Here is a 17514-nt window from a genome sequence, read left to right on the forward strand (position 1 = left end):
CTTATTGTTTTCTGTCCACAAACGGATTTTCCTAAAGCAAATTGCGAGCTTGTCAATATCAAGCTCAGAGTATTGCGAATTTGGGCGTAAGTAAATGGATGAAATCAAAAATGACTCCATAAGAATATATATTATAACATATTTTTTATTAGACTTGCTTAATAGTAATTGTTAGCTTACAAACCTTAACTGTGACTTACAGCGGTCTTAGATTTTTGTGGTACGACAGAGACGCTATAATATACATATAAGTCGTGAGTCATCCACTGTCATTGAGATATTGTATTTGGCTTAATCGACCATAGTCAACATAAACACTGTGGCAATTTGATATGTTTTCAAACTAAGTGTTCCGATCTTTTAACAGGCATCTACGGAAACAATTGTGTTATACTGGCAACAGTATAAGCAAAACATAAACAAGTAACTTCTAATAAGTTAATATTATGAAGAAATTAAAAAATTCGAATATACTCAATTCGGTTTATGAGCATGTGTTTCCTAACTTAACATCTTTAATGTATATTCTTATCAAGCAATATACATACATAACTATGTCAATATATTCTGATTCGTATTGCTGATGTAACAACTCATATTTCGTCTAGCAAGTACGAGATGAACTTGACAAATAATCATTGTGTGGACAGGTTCTGTAGGCAAAACTTCTTCTCTTTGGTTGGCTTGTTTGATCAATGACCTGCTATTGTGCACAATATTCTATAACAAACCCTTGGGACGAAATAACCTTGCAATTCACAATTTAAAACGAGAAATTTGTGTTATGGAACATTTGTATAAACGAGTCGTAAATATTTATACGAAGTTGATCGTCTATATTTTCACTAACAAAGGTTACAACTTAATAGACGCCAAAATGGTACTTTGCTATTGTGTAGTTCGAGACTAAAACGTGTTTATACTTTCTAGTTGCTCCTATGTACGCATACCTTGCACGATGTCTGGAGCAGTGTAATGCGTATGTTAATATCCAAGTCCCCACCGTGTTTATTTCGTGTGAACCATGCTTACATCATATTAAATACATGTAAATGCATGTAGATCAATTATGTTTGCATGGATGCGGTTCTGAGACCGCGAATGAACGCGAAGTAGCTGAAGTCCGATTACACATGCAATAAAAGGAATAAAACAAAATATAACTTAAAAAGTATATGTATACAACTTAAATAAATTTCGAATTCTTTAAGTAGTACACAATAATTCAAATAACTTGACTTACAAAGGCAAATAATAACAACAAAATACTTATTATTGAATTGGTTTTCATAGCCCCGAAGTGATTTATCGGACCAGAATATTTAATGGTTTGTCCAATCCGATTGATAAGCTAACATGCTTTGGTATTTCCTACCAAATAACTCCCATGATATATAACTTAATCAGTCGATCCTGGATGAAATTCGCTCAGAATCTGAACTACAAAATTAACGTTATAATTGATTACCGTCGCGCAATAGATTTCGACACAAGTGTACCTAAATTTCCTCGAGGTCACCAACATACGCCTGATAAATTGTCACTTTTCCATAAAATGTTTTCAATGTCGGAATGATTTCTTCACATTTTCTATCACTACTTTCTTTAGTTCGCAACGGCCATAAACCTTTGTGATAAAGACAAATAATTGCTGTATGCACAATATGCTTGTACAGCGTTGCCATCAGCATTGATAATCATTAGTTTTCTTATCCATTCTTGCCTTTTTTCGCATACTTATCCACGTATCGTTTATAAACAAATGCTTTTCAAGGTTTACATATTACCATGTGTATCGTCATCTTTTGTTCATTCCCTGTATTATACCTGTTATTGATCACTTTCATGACATACGACAGTAGTTTTACTTACTAATTAAGTTCAGCACTGTGTGGACGCTATCATATAGGTTATTTAAGAAATAATAATTTTCTATCAAGGTTTGTTGTCCAATAACCCACAGTAAGGAGTATAGATCAGAGCTCCAGATAATTTTTTCAGCCGAGGGGTATTTCACTCATGAAATTTTTAATTATTGAGTAAAATCAAAATCCGATAATTTAAAGGAGTATTTATGTTCAAAGGATCACAATTAATAATAAATTTGTACATGTAGTGTTAACTCGCTATAAAAAAGCAGTCTTGTACACAATACAGCAATCACTTTTGTTTTAAATCTTATATGGCCCTCTGGTATAGATGCGTAGGAATTAAATCCCACGTGTGGGTTATTCGACAACAAACCATCATAAAAAAAATATTATTTCGATTCTAACACGATTCTGATTGATTTGGTTCAAGCTTTTGGACGTAATCTATATTTTTCAATACTCCGCCCTTCTAAGTACAAAGTTCACTATTTAGTTACGTCATTGAATTGACCTTTCGACAGCGAGAGTGAAGCCACGCCCCCCGATTTCAAGGGAGGTCACTCCGCCGAAGTCCGTCATAAAAATGGCTACGCGAATCGGTAATCGGTACGTTGGAAGATATTCCCGATGATTTCGGTCCAAATTACATGATATTTTTTCTATTGCTATCATTTTTTATTTAAAATGTGTTAAAGCGGATTTTGTCAAATATTTACGAATTTATATAAAATGTGTACAAAACTTATTATATATATATTTCAATATACATTAAAATAAAAGTTAAGAAGAACATGTGTCGAAAAATGCGAAATAAGCCAGATATTTAATTCTGAAATTGAAAACGGCTATTCAGCCGAATTCGCCAGCATGTATACCATACATGTACGATGTGAATCTAAACTTAGTTTAACGGTTTATTTGAATTCCTGCAACGATATATATATTCATACGACACGCGAACACTAATACAAAGACAAATGCTTCGGTTATTGTAGGAAAATATGTACGTCACAATCGGCTCGGGCGCTAATTTGTCTTTGCTGCATTTTATGAAATTCAGCTTTAATGTATACTTTTTCTTGCCTATTTTGTGTTATTGTAACATATTTTATCAATATATTACAATTAAACACATAAAGAAAATCGTATATACCCGCTTTAAGTGTAATGTATCAAATGGGTGTTTAGCTCCCCTCAAAGATATAGTACCAGAAAGGCCGTTTTCCAAAAAAGACCTTCCCTAAAAGGCCGCATAAGTGAACCAAAAAGGCCTCATGGTATACAGGTAAGGTCATACAATATTTGTTATTATCATTGAATAGTTATGCTGAATATTATTATCAAATCTATTAAATAGTCGTAACTTTTTTATTAGTCTACTTAAAAGCCGTTAATTTTACAATCAAAGTCGGCAAAATTATCGCCAATTATCGCATACAGAATGCATTGTTCGTTTGTCACAATACTTTTCCTTGAGTAATAGATGTTTCAGTTTTTTAATTAAAAGCCGTTAATTTTGCAACCGATGGCAACATCGCAAATGTGGCACAGGTAAGTAAATTTATTATAAAAGAAGACGAAGAAGGTTTTATTGAAATCCGATATATCAAAATGACCCATGAGCTTTGTTAAAATCGTATAACATAGTCAATGTCGTCAAAAAAGTAGCATACACAATATACTATTATATATTATTAATTTCCTCTTAAACTATTTTTTACAATGTTTTAAATATAAGAAGTTGAAATAAGTTTCATGTACAAAAAAAATCGCTAATCAAACTGGGTATCCAAGTGTCAAGGGTCATTCACAGTTTGCGGCATCTGTTTTGATAACGGATTAGTAGAAAGCCCACATATGGTGTAAAATGACACTTATTGGCACCTATTGATAATTACTTGCGCATTTTAACATAGTTTCTTAACTTTTAACGATATAAAACTAGCTACATTAAATTCGGAAGACTTAAACCGAAAGAAATAAAAAGTGCTTTATTTTATGTGATATTATTAAAAACTATAACCGATTGTCTTTATTATTTCTCATTTCATTAGCATTAAAAAAAATATTTAGCAAAGTTTATAATGTTTATAATGTCTTTTTTATTAGCCTACTGCATTAGAATGTCAAATTTATTTAATGTTGGCTACCTTTGAAAATATGGTTTTAAATGTTCCTTTCTAATTTCTCTATATAGAGGACAAACAAGTAAAAAAAGTGATACTCGTTTTCTATAGCGTGCCCGTTGCAAAACTTACATTTTCTATTTTCGCGTAGTATCTTATTATAACGACCTAAGAACAAACATAGAGGTGTTTTTCTTTTGGGCGATCGCTTAATATGTTGAGATTAAGCTGTTCGTGTGGACGACCACAAAGACGAATCCAACGTTTGCATTTTTCAAGATAAGTACCAGGTTTAGGGAACGGAAAAAACGTAGTTCCATCTTTTAACCGTTCTGGATATCTTGTGTCTGAATTACAAGTGCCATAACAGCACCTTTAAACCATTTTCTTTGTTTAAAACACAGAATTACGTATAAGCTTATGTGTCGGACAACAGCGAGTTTGACGGACAAAATGGCGGATAGAAACGGGCCTAATCTATGCTGTAATCTAATTGGTTAATAAGCCTGTCAATCAATCGGCTGTCGAAAGGTCAATTGTACAAACATATGAAGTCGTTTTCATTCATACATATTTTTAAAATGACTTCACTCTCATTGAAAACAAAAATCGTAGAAACTAAATGACGTCACGTTTATTGATGCTACTGAAAAGCTGACATGCTATAAATGTTTTCTTAATAATAACGTTTAGATTAAAACGCTTCATACACAATTAATATTATATCTGAAAACATTTGTTATTAAATTTTTTTATTTATGTAATGTATCAAGTATATTATGATTGTGTTGATTCTATTACTGATAGGCATGGTGGTTTTCTTGTCAAAAGTTGTTGATGATATATTGGCTTTTATGCATTAATCATGTATATATTTTTCATAAAGCGGTTTCTCTCAACACGAGATAATCGCATATTCTAAGTTGAACAAGTTAACGATCGACAATGAATTTTAAACACTTATTGTTTAAAACAGACTCAATAAATCACCCGTTGCCCGGAAATATTTAAAATAAATTTAATTTAAAAAGCTACTATCATTTACACTTAAAAAACTCATCACAGCCACGTGCCATAAGCACTATCATTTGTTTCGCTGAACTCAGCTGTGTATTTAGAATGTCGGTCTGTACCCAGTTTCAATAAACCTTCAGCGAACAGCAAATTAAGCATGATTTTCAAACTCTTCTACAAAGTAGATATAAAAAACTGAAAGTCGAATCAGAATACTGACCCTAGCATGTTTGTGATAAAGGGCCTTTGTCCGCGCACAATGTTCAAGCAACGCAGCCTTTTCAGAAAGTTTGGCTGCACTGACTTTTAAACTATTACTGCAAGGTCCATATATTTGTTGACGAAAGTATACGCTGTTTGTAGCCGTGTGCTCTGAAAGGGGACATGATTACAGAAAAGAAACACCGCCTTACGCTAGGTAATCATTAACCGAACACAAAAGTAAGCTGGTGTTTATACTGGTGTTTTATACGCATACGCAACACCATACTATACATTTTATGGCGTTCATCGCTTTTTAAACCGCGCGGATATATACAAAATAGATAACCCGAAGCTTTTTAATATTTTGTATCAATGTCATTTTTTTCAAATAATGTCAGTGGGAGATAGTACAATCTGACGTAAGGATGTTTTAATTAGCAGAACACTTATTACACACTTTAGCGATATCAAACACGCATGGCAATGCAAATTACAATTAATGTCGGGCAAACATAAGCCTATGAGAAGGGTAGGTAGTATGGAAAGCGGTACGACGCATAATCCCAAGAAACTAGGTTTTTTAATGAGAACCTAGGTTCTCATTCTGACAAACTAGGTTCTCGCTTCAAGATTGCGCCTGGCTTCCAGAACCCAAGTTTTTATTCGATATCCTAGGTTTTCACCAGAACCCAAGTTATCATAAAATGTGCAACAAACGGCGATAGCCTAGGTTCGTATTTGAAAACCAAGGTTCTGGGCCCGTATTCACCAACCGATTCTTAGACTTAAGAATAAAGAATATACTTAGAGCATAGAAAAATGTGTTCAGTGTTTGAATATATACAGGCCTTCACTGGTGATTATGTCATTAACAAAATGTTCTATATGAAGAATAATATAGATAGAGATGTTTACTGCAGAGTTTGATTCAAAAGTAAAGGAATTCTTGAATATTCTAATTTAAAGAATTTTCTTTATTCTTAGACTTAAGTCTTAGAATTGTTTGGTGAATACGGACCCTGGTAAGAACCTAGGTTCTCAGAATGGAAAACTAAGTTCTCATGAAAAACCTAGTTTCTTGGGATTATGCGTCGAACCGCTTGCCATAACCGTGGTTTTCAGGGAACCGTTGTTCTCATGAGAACCTAGGTTCCCAGAATTACAATGTTAAAACCATAGTTCTCATGAGAACCTAGAAATACGCGTCGGACGGCGTAAACTTGCTCGTTTGGAATAAGGGACACATATTATTCAGGGCGCAGGATCAATTTGGTTCATATATGATGAAACACGGGCTGGTCAGAATGAAAACACGCCGTTAAGATCTTTATTTTTGAAGATATCACAAGTTATTGAAATATGTTTGCGAAGTCTTTAGTGCATAAGTGTTTCTTGCAGAGTGGGCCGATATCTTAACATTGGAAAATACATTTTTTACACATTATCAATAGAGATTAAACTACTATTTATACCATAATAATTGCTTCAATATACCACATACATACTTAAAATAGAAAAATAAAAATAGCCCTATACTGCACCGTACAGTCGTTTGAGGCCCGAACAAGGGAACTGAATATCTAAAACTCATTTAATGCGGTACCAATGAATTATGTAACGATTGATCTGATATAGGATTTTCATCAAAACCTGGATTTTCATGAGAAACTTTTTTTTATGAGAACCTAGGTTATCATTTGAAAACCTTAGTTTACGCTCGAGAACCCATGCAGTCCGCACAGGCTAATCAGGGACGACATTTTCGGCCAAAATTTGATTTTTACTTACAAGAGACTTCATGTAAACGAAAAATTTCATAAAATCGTAAAGCGTCGTCCCTGAGTAGCATGTGCGGACTGCACAGGCTAATCTGGGACGACACTTTACGCACAAGCAATAAGCCCAATTTTTTCAGAACGTGGCTCAAATAATCTTCACAACAAGCGCATCTGATAAAACTGAAAGAAATTATGCCACATTGTTTATAAATGATCTTAATTGTTCACAAACGTAACCCATATTGCTGCAAGTAGAATGCATTTGGTACCCATGTAATTAACTTTGAACATTCTCTTCAGTGATCATATGTTTCGTGGCAAATTTTCGAAGTTCAAAGTTTATGAAAAAACGTTAAACGGTTGAAAATAATTTGCGCTTATTTAAGTATTTCAATCAGTCGACAGATCGCAGAAATATTTTGTATCACCATTAAATTATATGCTTTACATTCAACTTCAGGACAAAACTATGTAAAATATCTAAAGTATTAAAACTGAGGAGTATATAAGCATTTCGTCCATCGACGTTTGCAATAAAGCGTACCAAACATCTAGGCAGTTTAATTTTGCTTGTTTTTCCACTCTTCATACTTCAAGCATTTGTCGTACAATTTTTCTCCTAACTTACTTTTAACAATTAAATCAGAAAACATTGTTTTGTAGACACGATATTTTTTCAAGTCGCTCTCCGATGGGGTCAGCTCCTTTGGGTATTTCTTCCTACCAAGATCTGATCCATTTGCACCGTTTGGTTGCGCAGGATGACTGCATTCCGATAAAGATGAGGCCGAATCGCTCCCATGTGAATTATCTTGAAGCGATTGTTCAGCGCCTATCCAGCTACTGCTAAATCGGCGCGCGAGAGTATTGGTTCCTTTTCTATGCATGCGCGATGAAGCCTTCGTAAATGGTTTACACTGAACAACACCTTTTGCAATGATAGGTCCATCCTTGCGCATCAGTGCGGGCAGCACAACGAACTGTACTTTGTTACCTTGGTGAGTATATACTTGATATAAATTTGGATCAAACTTGTCACCACTTTTAATTTTTTTATGTTCCACAACAGGCGGATCGGAGAGATTCATTAACCAACAGATTCGGATACTCTCTTGAATGAAGATGGATTTGCCGTCTAAGAATGAACCAAAGACCATCGCCCTGTATTTCTTGTTGAATGTCAGAGAAAAATATTTTGTAGATTTCAGATTAATACAATCAACAAAAAGAATATGTTATGTTTATTGTTTCGTCTGCTGCTTTCTGCGTTTTTCTTTTGAATACCTAAGTAATTATTATATTTCTTAACCAGTCATATACAGAAAAATATATATTAAACACATTGTCATGGAGATTTACGTTAATTTACATGGAAATAAATTATCACAATGCTTGATTTCAAATAAACTAAAGGTAAAGTTATTTAAATGTTTAATACAGACCGGGAACTATTGTAAAATATGTCTGATATATGTTGGATGTTATTTGTTCGTTTTAATATTATATTTCCTATGTATTTCTTTCACTGAATGCGTTCAACTCATTAGAATTTGCGACCTGCGGTAACATATTGACAGAAAAAAGGAATGTAATTTGACCGAGTAAACGAACCTGAACCAAACGCGACCAAGCTTAACATACAATATGATGAATTTTATCAAGAGAGGTGTGTGCGAATAATTGTACCTGATGCAACAAACTTAGAGAAAACTCCGTTGTTCCCTGTCCCATAAATTCCAGTACACGAGCTTCGTCCAGGTTAACAAGCTTAAATAATAATTAAAATTATTTACTTCGGCAAAAGTTATAATATGAAATATGGCTTAGAACCAACGTTAATAAAGCAAGTTGAATCAAGAACACATGGACAAGTGAAAAGTTAAACTCGCTGTAGCTGTTGAACATAAGCAAATTAAATAAATAAAAATCATTTGTTATTTTTCAGAATTGTGTAAACATGTGCATGCAATTAACAAAAAGTGTTAGAAAATATTAAATAATGTATTATTCTTAGTACACATGTATCAAAGGTTGAAGATATGTATTATGTACATCAGATATTCTTACATCAGATGAATCGTTCTTCATTTGTTCCATTATAGCCAGCTTCTGTTTATCGAATGTGTCTTTACAGAATATGCGTACCCTCTGAAAAATATGATTGTAAGAAAATTAACCTGACCGATTCATTTAAGCATTTTATGTTTTTGTTACGTATTAAATTGATATAAATGTTTTATCAGCGTTTCCACCAAACACGCAAATGCTTACCTCAAAAATTTCAAGAATGGTGTTCACTATTTCATGTTCAGGCATGCCAAAAAAATAGCTGCTTGCTGCTTGAAATGCAACGGGCCAGTGGTTCGCATACAAGTTCTTATAGAGCTCAGCAATTTTTAGTGGATCAAGGGCATCGCGAAAAGTTGCTGCGTTTTCTGGCATGTTTTCCTCGTCCGGATTCAATCTACCGAATTCAAATATGATTGCTAGGAAAATCAACGTTTTAGAGAGTAATCAAATTGATGAATCGTTTACTTATAAATCTGTTAGCTTTGTTATACCGATTATAAATGGTCGATACGTCTCCTGGAAGTATTTCGTTTTCTGTTGATACGTCTCTTGGGGGTATTTTGATTCCTGTTGATACATCATCTAGAAGTATTTCGTTTGCTGTTGATACATCATCTAGAAGTATTTCGTTTGCTGTTGATACATCATCTAGAAGTATTTCGTTTGCTGTTGATACGTCTGCTGAAAGTATTTCGTTTTCAAGCGCATCTTCGTCGGACCTTGCATGTGCATTGTTCTCTTCCAAAAGGTGAACCTCAAATATAATAACATGATAGTAAAATAAGCTTATCATTGGTGTAAAGCTGGGTTATGTCAATAAATATGCGTATTTGTTCACGTTAATAAAATATTTTGACAAAATAATCCGATATTCTGTTCTCAATTTTACAGAATATGCATATCTAGAGTTTTGAAATCTTGCACATACCAGACACTTTCTTGTTATTTGGGGTACATAAACATCTTTCAATACAAAAAAAAATTGTTTTAGAATTACGTGTAAAAAACTCTAAACACATTCAAATATTGGAGTAATGAACCTCCCAAATGTAATAAAAGGGAAAACTATTAAATTGTATTTATTTACTGGTAGACTATACCATATTTTCTTCATTAACCATCGTAGTGTTTTCGATGTCACTACAAAGCCTTTCATGTTTACAAAGATCCTGTTGAATCCTCTTATATTCATGTTCTAACTGCACGTCTTTTTCGATCATTTGTTTCAGTTGCTGACTGAAATCGTTACAAAACCTTTTTCGATGAAAGGAATGCTATATATTTATTAATACATGTTAACAGTGTTTTATACATTTTCTACTTATTCGAATATATTAGCGTTTCATCACGTTAATGATGATTTACGTTTATAATCATAATAATTTTGTTCAAAAGTATGTGTTTGTATCCTCGATTAAATGATTTTTGTAATTATAAGCAATCGAGACAGTGTAAAATCTAAATTACAAAAATACCGTTTTAATACAGTCAACATTCCTGCTGTTTCGACTCATAAAGTAATTATGATAATTGTAGGAATATGTGGTATGTTTATCTTCGCTTCCTAGATCCCTACTGTGATATTGACTTTTTATGATTTAACGTTGGCATGTATTAAATGCCTTTTATTGTACCCAATACAGATGTTGATGTGTTTGTTTTTCTCTTGTGCATATTAAATAGTAGGGTTATTGAATTGCAAAAAATAATTTATATTCTATTTTCTTCCTAGAAAATAGAGCAGCAGCAAACCTTGGTTCGCTAATAACGCCCAAAGTAGCAGCAGACTCTTGCCTCAGTAACTCGATAGTTTGTTTCACCGTGCTGGAATCATACAACAATGGAACGATATTTATTATCATATTTATTCGTGTATTGATTTTGTGAATAACATATATTTAGTGTTTTATTATTGTTGTGTAAAACTTCGACATCAGCATCATTAAACCACGAACTTAACACGATATTAATATTTTAAAAAAGTATTAAATGATGCTTATATTCTATATTTAATAAATGTTTGTTTTAACTTTAAGAACCGATAAATGCTAAAACCAAAAGAATGTTAATACTTCAATACTTTTCACAAACTAATGATTAATTACCGTTGTACTTGTTTACTTTACATGTGCGTACATTAATCGATTGTATTCTATACATAAACTATATCACGTTAAGTAGTCCAGTATTAACATCTATACATATATTATTATTAAACAAACATTATGAAAAGGTAAACCCGATTTGGCTACAAGTTATTTTATATCTTACTTCAGTCTCGTTTGAAGTACTTCTTTCTGCTTCGTCAGGATGATAATTGTTCCTTCTTTTTGTTGCAGTCTACAAATCAATTGTATCCACCAAATACATTATTATTTTAAGACCTCAATGTATGCATCTAGCAATTATGTATATATATTATTATATCAATTTTCATTATAATATTGTTATTTGATAATAAACAGCGCATAGTTATGATGTAAATAAAAGATCCATAAACAAACATTATATATTATTGATCTTTATGTAAATATAATATCGTTTTATCCCATACTCACAGTCCATGTAATTTACATCTGTCCTCATTTTGCAAATACTGAACGGATCTAGAAATATAATTTAAGCATATACACTTGAATTGGTAGGTATGAATCATACATTGATGTTTCGTATTGAAAACAAAATCAAAAACAACACAGCAAATTAAATAATGTACTGAACCTACTGTAATAAATTATTAAGTTCTTTTATTTCGTCTTCTCTTTGCAAAATTTCTTGTTGAAGAAGGTCCATTTCCTTCCAAAGAGTTTCTTCGTTTTTTACACAGATTTCTCGAATGGCTGTCGGAGATTGAGCTATTGCCAGAAGTTCACTGAAAAAAATCAGTACGGAAATACAATGTTTTGGTTATTAACTGATTTTGTTCCGTTTTGAAATATAGTTTCTAATAGAAAACAAATCAGATCCCACATACTAGGAATTTGGATTTGCATCATCGTAGAGTAACCGTGAATAAAAAAACGCGCTCCTTGATTATGTGTTTGTCTTTGAAAAAACTAATACATTTAAAATATGCTTAACTTTAGTATTTTTACAATATTTAATGTAAACAGCCGCAAATAATGCGCGTTTATGCTTTTATAAGTTTTTATTTCGATATACCGAGTTCTTGCTGCCTGTACTTCACGATGCAGTCTTTCAATTTCTTCTTTCATTATGTTGAACTCTTCCGTTTCCTTTTGAAGTAATTGCAACTAAAATATACGAGAAAATTAGAGTGAAACATCAGCTATGATAGAATGTGGAACCGTCCAACAGGTTCATACAATATGGACATTGGGTCATATGTTCTATGTTCAATAAAACAGTATGTAATAGATAAAGCACACTGACGTTTCTTGTTACTCGATAATGTCTCACCTCCTACAAAAATGACCTAATCCGATTGGCTTAGTGCGGTCACGCGCCCATGGTGTATTTTCCATACACCCCGAGTAATATCCATACACCCCGATTAATCGAGTAGTCGGTTGAGAAATAATCGGTACACAGTTAGTAACTGATGGTTCGCTCTCGTATGGTATGAAACTACTGAGGGTGTATAACCCATACACCATCAGTTACTTACTGTGTAACTCCGCACACCATTTACAAATAACTGTTATTTGATGTAAAACGCAATACTACCTCTCTGATTTATGGTATTAAAAAACACTAAAAAATTATGTTTCCTCAATATGTTAGTACAATCATAACCCTTAAGTAAGATACCAAATTGACGTCATGATTTATTGGAGTTTATATTAAATTATTTTCGTAATCCAGCTGTTGAGATTTTTCATTATTTTATTGAAAACATCGATTTACGTTCTTGTATACATTTCTACGGCTTGCGACGTCAGCCATGTTGAGAACATTGTCGTAAATTAAGTTAGACTTGGTCTGCAATTTTGATGCAGCAAACATCATAAATATACGACAACGGTATCTTATAATTTTTTCTCTGAATATAACTTACACATTATACAAAAGCATATATTATCAGACCTGATTCTTTTCGAGCAATTCTTTTTCCGTCTTTAACATTTGTAACTCATTAGCATGCTCCCTAGACATCTGATCCAATTGTCGTCTCGAAATCATTTCTTCTCCGCCATGTCTCAGCATCTTTTTAAAAAGATTGATCAATGCAATATATTGTATTTATTAACAGTTGAATGCATGTGCAATACTTCAAATAGTTTAACCCATTTATGCCCAGTGGACTCTCCCATCCTTCTAAATTGGATCAATTTATTTCCAAAATTAGGGATATCTGGTATATTTATTTCTATTTTTAGAATATTTCTTACAGATTTTGTCAAAGCAAACACTGAAGACCCAGATGAGACGCCGCATTATGCGGCGTCTCATCTGGGTCTACGCTGTTTGCAATTTCCTTTTTTCAGGACGCTAGGCATAAATGGATTAATTTTCTACACACATTTAATAAATTGTTTAAGTCCAATAGCATAATTAAGGCACACGTTGTAAACTTAACATAACCATTGGTGTACTTTGTAAATGCAATTAACAAAGATTTAGAGCGTTATAATTAGATGACCTTTGGTAACATTTAAAACAAGTTCTAAATTAAAAATGTCAATATAACATTCACAGTTTTAGAATTCCTTGAAGTTCAAATATTGTTGTTAGTGATGTCTTGCAGAATTATACATTACTTCTGAATACATACTTTGTCGATCACAAACTAGTTTTTCTTATTTTTCATACATTCTTGCAGTGTGTAGTATGTAAAGTAGTTTTAAGCTCTATACCGCACAATACTCTCCCATAACTAATTTGGATGGGAATACATATCTTTCATATTTCAATAAATTTGATATATTCATTATGCTTAAAAAAAACTATGAAATATATTTTAAAATACATAGACGATAAATAATAACTTTCTATTGTTTAAATTAAAAAAAATATACCGAAACGGAGTTCTCAGTTTCATCTTCAGAATGACCGAAATTGTGAAAATGTACTTTCACCTGTGGTTTACTAAAAGGATAAATCAGCGTACATTTCGTGATAATCAGACAAATGTTATGTTTCAATTTTCACTGTTAACACGAGTTATGTAGCTTGATAACGACCTTCAGTAAGATGAATATTCCAATTATTATTTAAAAATTGGTTTTAATGAAAGAACAAACTAGATAACTATACGCATTCTTATTTGTTTGTATGCAGTTGACAAAAAAAGAAAGAAACCATGTTAATTTTTTTTTCATGGAGTGACTTTGTAAATAATAAATAAAGTTTCAATTGAGGATCTAAAACATTTGGTCTCAAAATAATATGTTACACACGTGTTTTGTAAAGTGATTTTTTTTGCTGTTGAATATTTCATTAATTTGGAAAATATATTTAAAATGCAATATGAATGAACATTCTCTCAAATTATTAGTCTAAATAAAGTACAAAATAGAAAATATACAATTTAACGCAGTGCAATGAAATTTTATTTTTCATTTAAGACTTCATGGCCAGAGTCAACAATAAAAGACAATTTAAAACTAGAGCTATTAAAAGTGTTATGAATACCCCGAAATGCGTCATTGACATAAATGCAGATAATAGAAGTATTCTCAAATTAATTTCATTTAAATTTAAAATAAAAAAATAAAGAGGCAACGTTAACCATTTTGAAAACAATTAGCGAGTTTTATAGAATAACATGTTACTACATATCTGTGTGTTGTATATCATGTGAGGCTTAGCATAAAAGAACGACAAGGCTTGCCGAACCGCTGTTCTATTCGTGTCGAGCTTGACACATTACACAACGTAAGAGCAATAACAGGTGTTTTTTCTGTTTATCATACCTGTACGTCCAAAATTCAAACAGAAATACTGAAAATCGAAATCAGCGGAATTTAAGCGGGAATAAATGTGATGTTCCAGGTTTTACCTATTGATAATGGCGTTATTAGCACTTGTGCTTATTATTTGTAAAAAAATGTTTGTGTTTTTTGTTTCTGCTTTTTTTGCCTAAACTATATTACATTAATTCTTTATTCTGTTGTTATGTTGAATCTGATTCTAATTTACCAAAAGAATTTACAATGGCCTACCTCCAATCATCGACTGATTTAACAACTTCCTGTTGCCGAGATATAAAAATATCAGGCTAACAGGCGGATATCAAGTTATTGGTATGATACTTTTTTTGTATAGATCACACACTTGAACTGCTTGAATATGAGCTACTTAACACTTTGGATAAACTAAAAAACCAACACTCCTAAAAGATAAAGAGTTTGCATGGCACAAACCAAAACAACATAACGTTTAATTAATAAAAACGAGACCAATAACATCGGAACATATGATTGGGGAACACAACTTAAACGCATACTGTGTGCCACACCGGAAAACTTGCTGGGCTGCTAAATGAAAACCCTTACAGTTTCTGCTTATTTCTAAGACTAGAATGTTGGCTAACAAACCCTCCTTTACATGACATACCGAGAACGTTCTGTTGATATTTGACGTTTCAAGTATTCACATTCCTTCAGGATTTCTTCGTATATGTCCTTTTCTTTTTGTAAATGCGTTTCCTGAAAAAGAACGGTAAGCAAGTGCCAAAGATAACGAAATATAACCGTTTATTGCTGTCCATAGAAAGGGGAAAAGAAAAACTGGTGTGTAACAAATTCATATTTCATTTACTCTAATCGAAAACAATAAATTACACATAACATTTTTGTAAGATACTTATTAAGATTAAGAATGAAGAAATCTGCTTGTACGTGCTCGCCCGACGTAGGACGTAAATATGTCTTACTTGTAGATCGTAACGTCATGATGATAGATATTAGGTCAAATTATCCATTGCAGTTAGAAAATTCTTTCTTCATAATCGATATGTATCATTGTCGTTCATATTTATACATTCTAAAACAATCATCTGGATCCATGCATCACGACAACTATTAATTAAGCATGTGTTCTTCATTTAAACGATAATTATATGGTACATGGCACGTCGATTTCTTGCGTGAAATTACCTGGCTAGCAACACGAGCGTTCAAAAAGCAGTTCGCACCCAAAAGAAATCGCAAGTGATTATTTTGATTTTCATTCATTTTGTTCGCATGTCTCAAGTTTGATTGCATCAATTGTATTTCTTCTTCTAGCGAATGCAGCCGCTGATCGTTTGATTCCTATATATGGAGTAAAAAAGGTATGACGATACACATGCGTATGGTTTCACAACACACGAGGCGACCGCCCAGTTTGTTTGTTAGTCTATGAAATCGTCAGAACGAGTCGCATAAACAGACTGCTTTAAAATCACAAATTATATGTTATCTGCAAACACAACATTAATTTGACAACTTATATTCATGTATATTTATGCATTCTTATAAAATTGTATTCCCAATAAAGTTGCAGTTTTCGTATTCCGATTCACTTATTGAATTACCTGCATTTTGAGCATCACTTCCTTAGCAATCCTTGTTGAGGTTCCAATATCTGAGAATACCTTTTCTACCAACTCAAAATCCCTGAAACATATTTAACATATTTTTTCATTTATAATATCAAAAATAAAAGGCATCTGGTACACATAGGCACATACTTAACATTGGTGTTGACAAAACAGGTGTGTGTATCTGAGAATAAGAACACTTATTGATTGAAATAAAACAAACTGAATAAACTGAAAGTGTTCAAATTTTCAATTAAATGAATAAAAACATTTTAGAAGAAAATTCACTTGATTGTTTACATGATTAACAATGTTATTACACAAATTTACACAATAATGCATGATTTTCACATGACCATACCAGAATACAAATATCGGAATGTTGACATGTGGATTTACTATTGAGAAAGTAATAATGTAGCATGCACATTTAAATTGTGTTAATCACGTACCTGGAGTTCGCACGCATATCGTTACTATTGTAACAAATTGCCTGTCTCTGAAAGATAAATGCACATTAATATAGCAGTTTAAATATATTTGTCTGAAAAGAAAATCGGTCACTTATGGTTGGATGCAAACTGCAGTTTTGGTATGACAAATTAACCTGCGTTCATATTTTAAATAAAACAGGAAAGGACAGAGGACACAAAAAGCATAGCATTTGCAAGCATTGTACTCTTTGAGTCTTCACGTGTAAGATCATAGCACTAATTATAACTAATTCTAATAAATGACGTTTAGTCGGCCTGCTTTAAAAATAGTTACAATTCTAGTTGAAACGTTATTGAAATGTAAAGTAAAAGTAAAAGTTTACTCAAGCATGTTGTTTTTCAATTTCATAAAAACTTGAAATAGCTTTACTGTTTCTTGTGTTCAGAGTGAATTTTTTTAATAACGGAAATTGTGGCGTACGTTTGTTGTTTACCACTACTCATTTTTTGCTGAAAGTATTTATGCCTGAG

General features: G+C 32.4%; 1 protein-coding gene across 1 annotated transcript; it reads right to left on the bottom strand.

Moving 5' to 3' along the window:
- Positions 1-5918: 5918 nt before the first annotated feature.
- Positions 5919-17040, bottom strand: LOC127873941 (uncharacterized). The gene is made up of 16 exons (XM_052418046.1): positions 17002-17040; positions 16544-16625; positions 16125-16280; positions 15583-15674; positions 13111-13230; positions 12226-12317; positions 11789-11935; positions 11622-11669; positions 11335-11403; positions 10816-10887; positions 10164-10299; positions 9555-9817; positions 9265-9457; positions 9061-9141; positions 8680-8760; positions 5919-8162 (listed from the first exon to the last, which is right to left on the bottom strand). Exons 5-16 carry the CDS (start codon positions 13228-13230, stop codon positions 7554-7556), a joined length of 1911 nt encoding a protein of 636 aa, XP_052274006.1. The 5' UTR covers positions 15583-15674; positions 16125-16280; positions 16544-16625; positions 17002-17040; the 3' UTR covers positions 5919-7553.
- Between the last annotated feature and the right edge of the window lie 474 nt (positions 17041-17514).

Source organism: Dreissena polymorpha, chromosome 3 (genome assembly GCF_020536995.1).
Source record: "Dreissena polymorpha isolate Duluth1 chromosome 3, UMN_Dpol_1.0, whole genome shotgun sequence".
Classification (NCBI taxonomy): domain Eukaryota; kingdom Metazoa; phylum Mollusca; class Bivalvia; order Myida; family Dreissenidae; genus Dreissena; species Dreissena polymorpha.

Bases quoted from the DNA above. Each gene is read 5' to 3' on its own strand.
- LOC127873941 (XM_052418046.1), bottom strand. From the start codon at position 13,230: ATGCTGAGACATGGCGGAGAAGAAATGATTTCGAGACGACAATTGGAT. The intron at 10,300-10,815 runs GTTTGCTGCTGC...TAACGATTTCAG, and splicing joins GGCGTTATTAGCGAACCAAG to TCAGCAACTGAAACAAATGA. The intron at 9,818-10,163 runs GTATAGTCTACC...ATTATATTTGAG, and splicing joins TGGTTAATGAAGAAAATATG to GTTCACCTTTTGGAAGAGAA.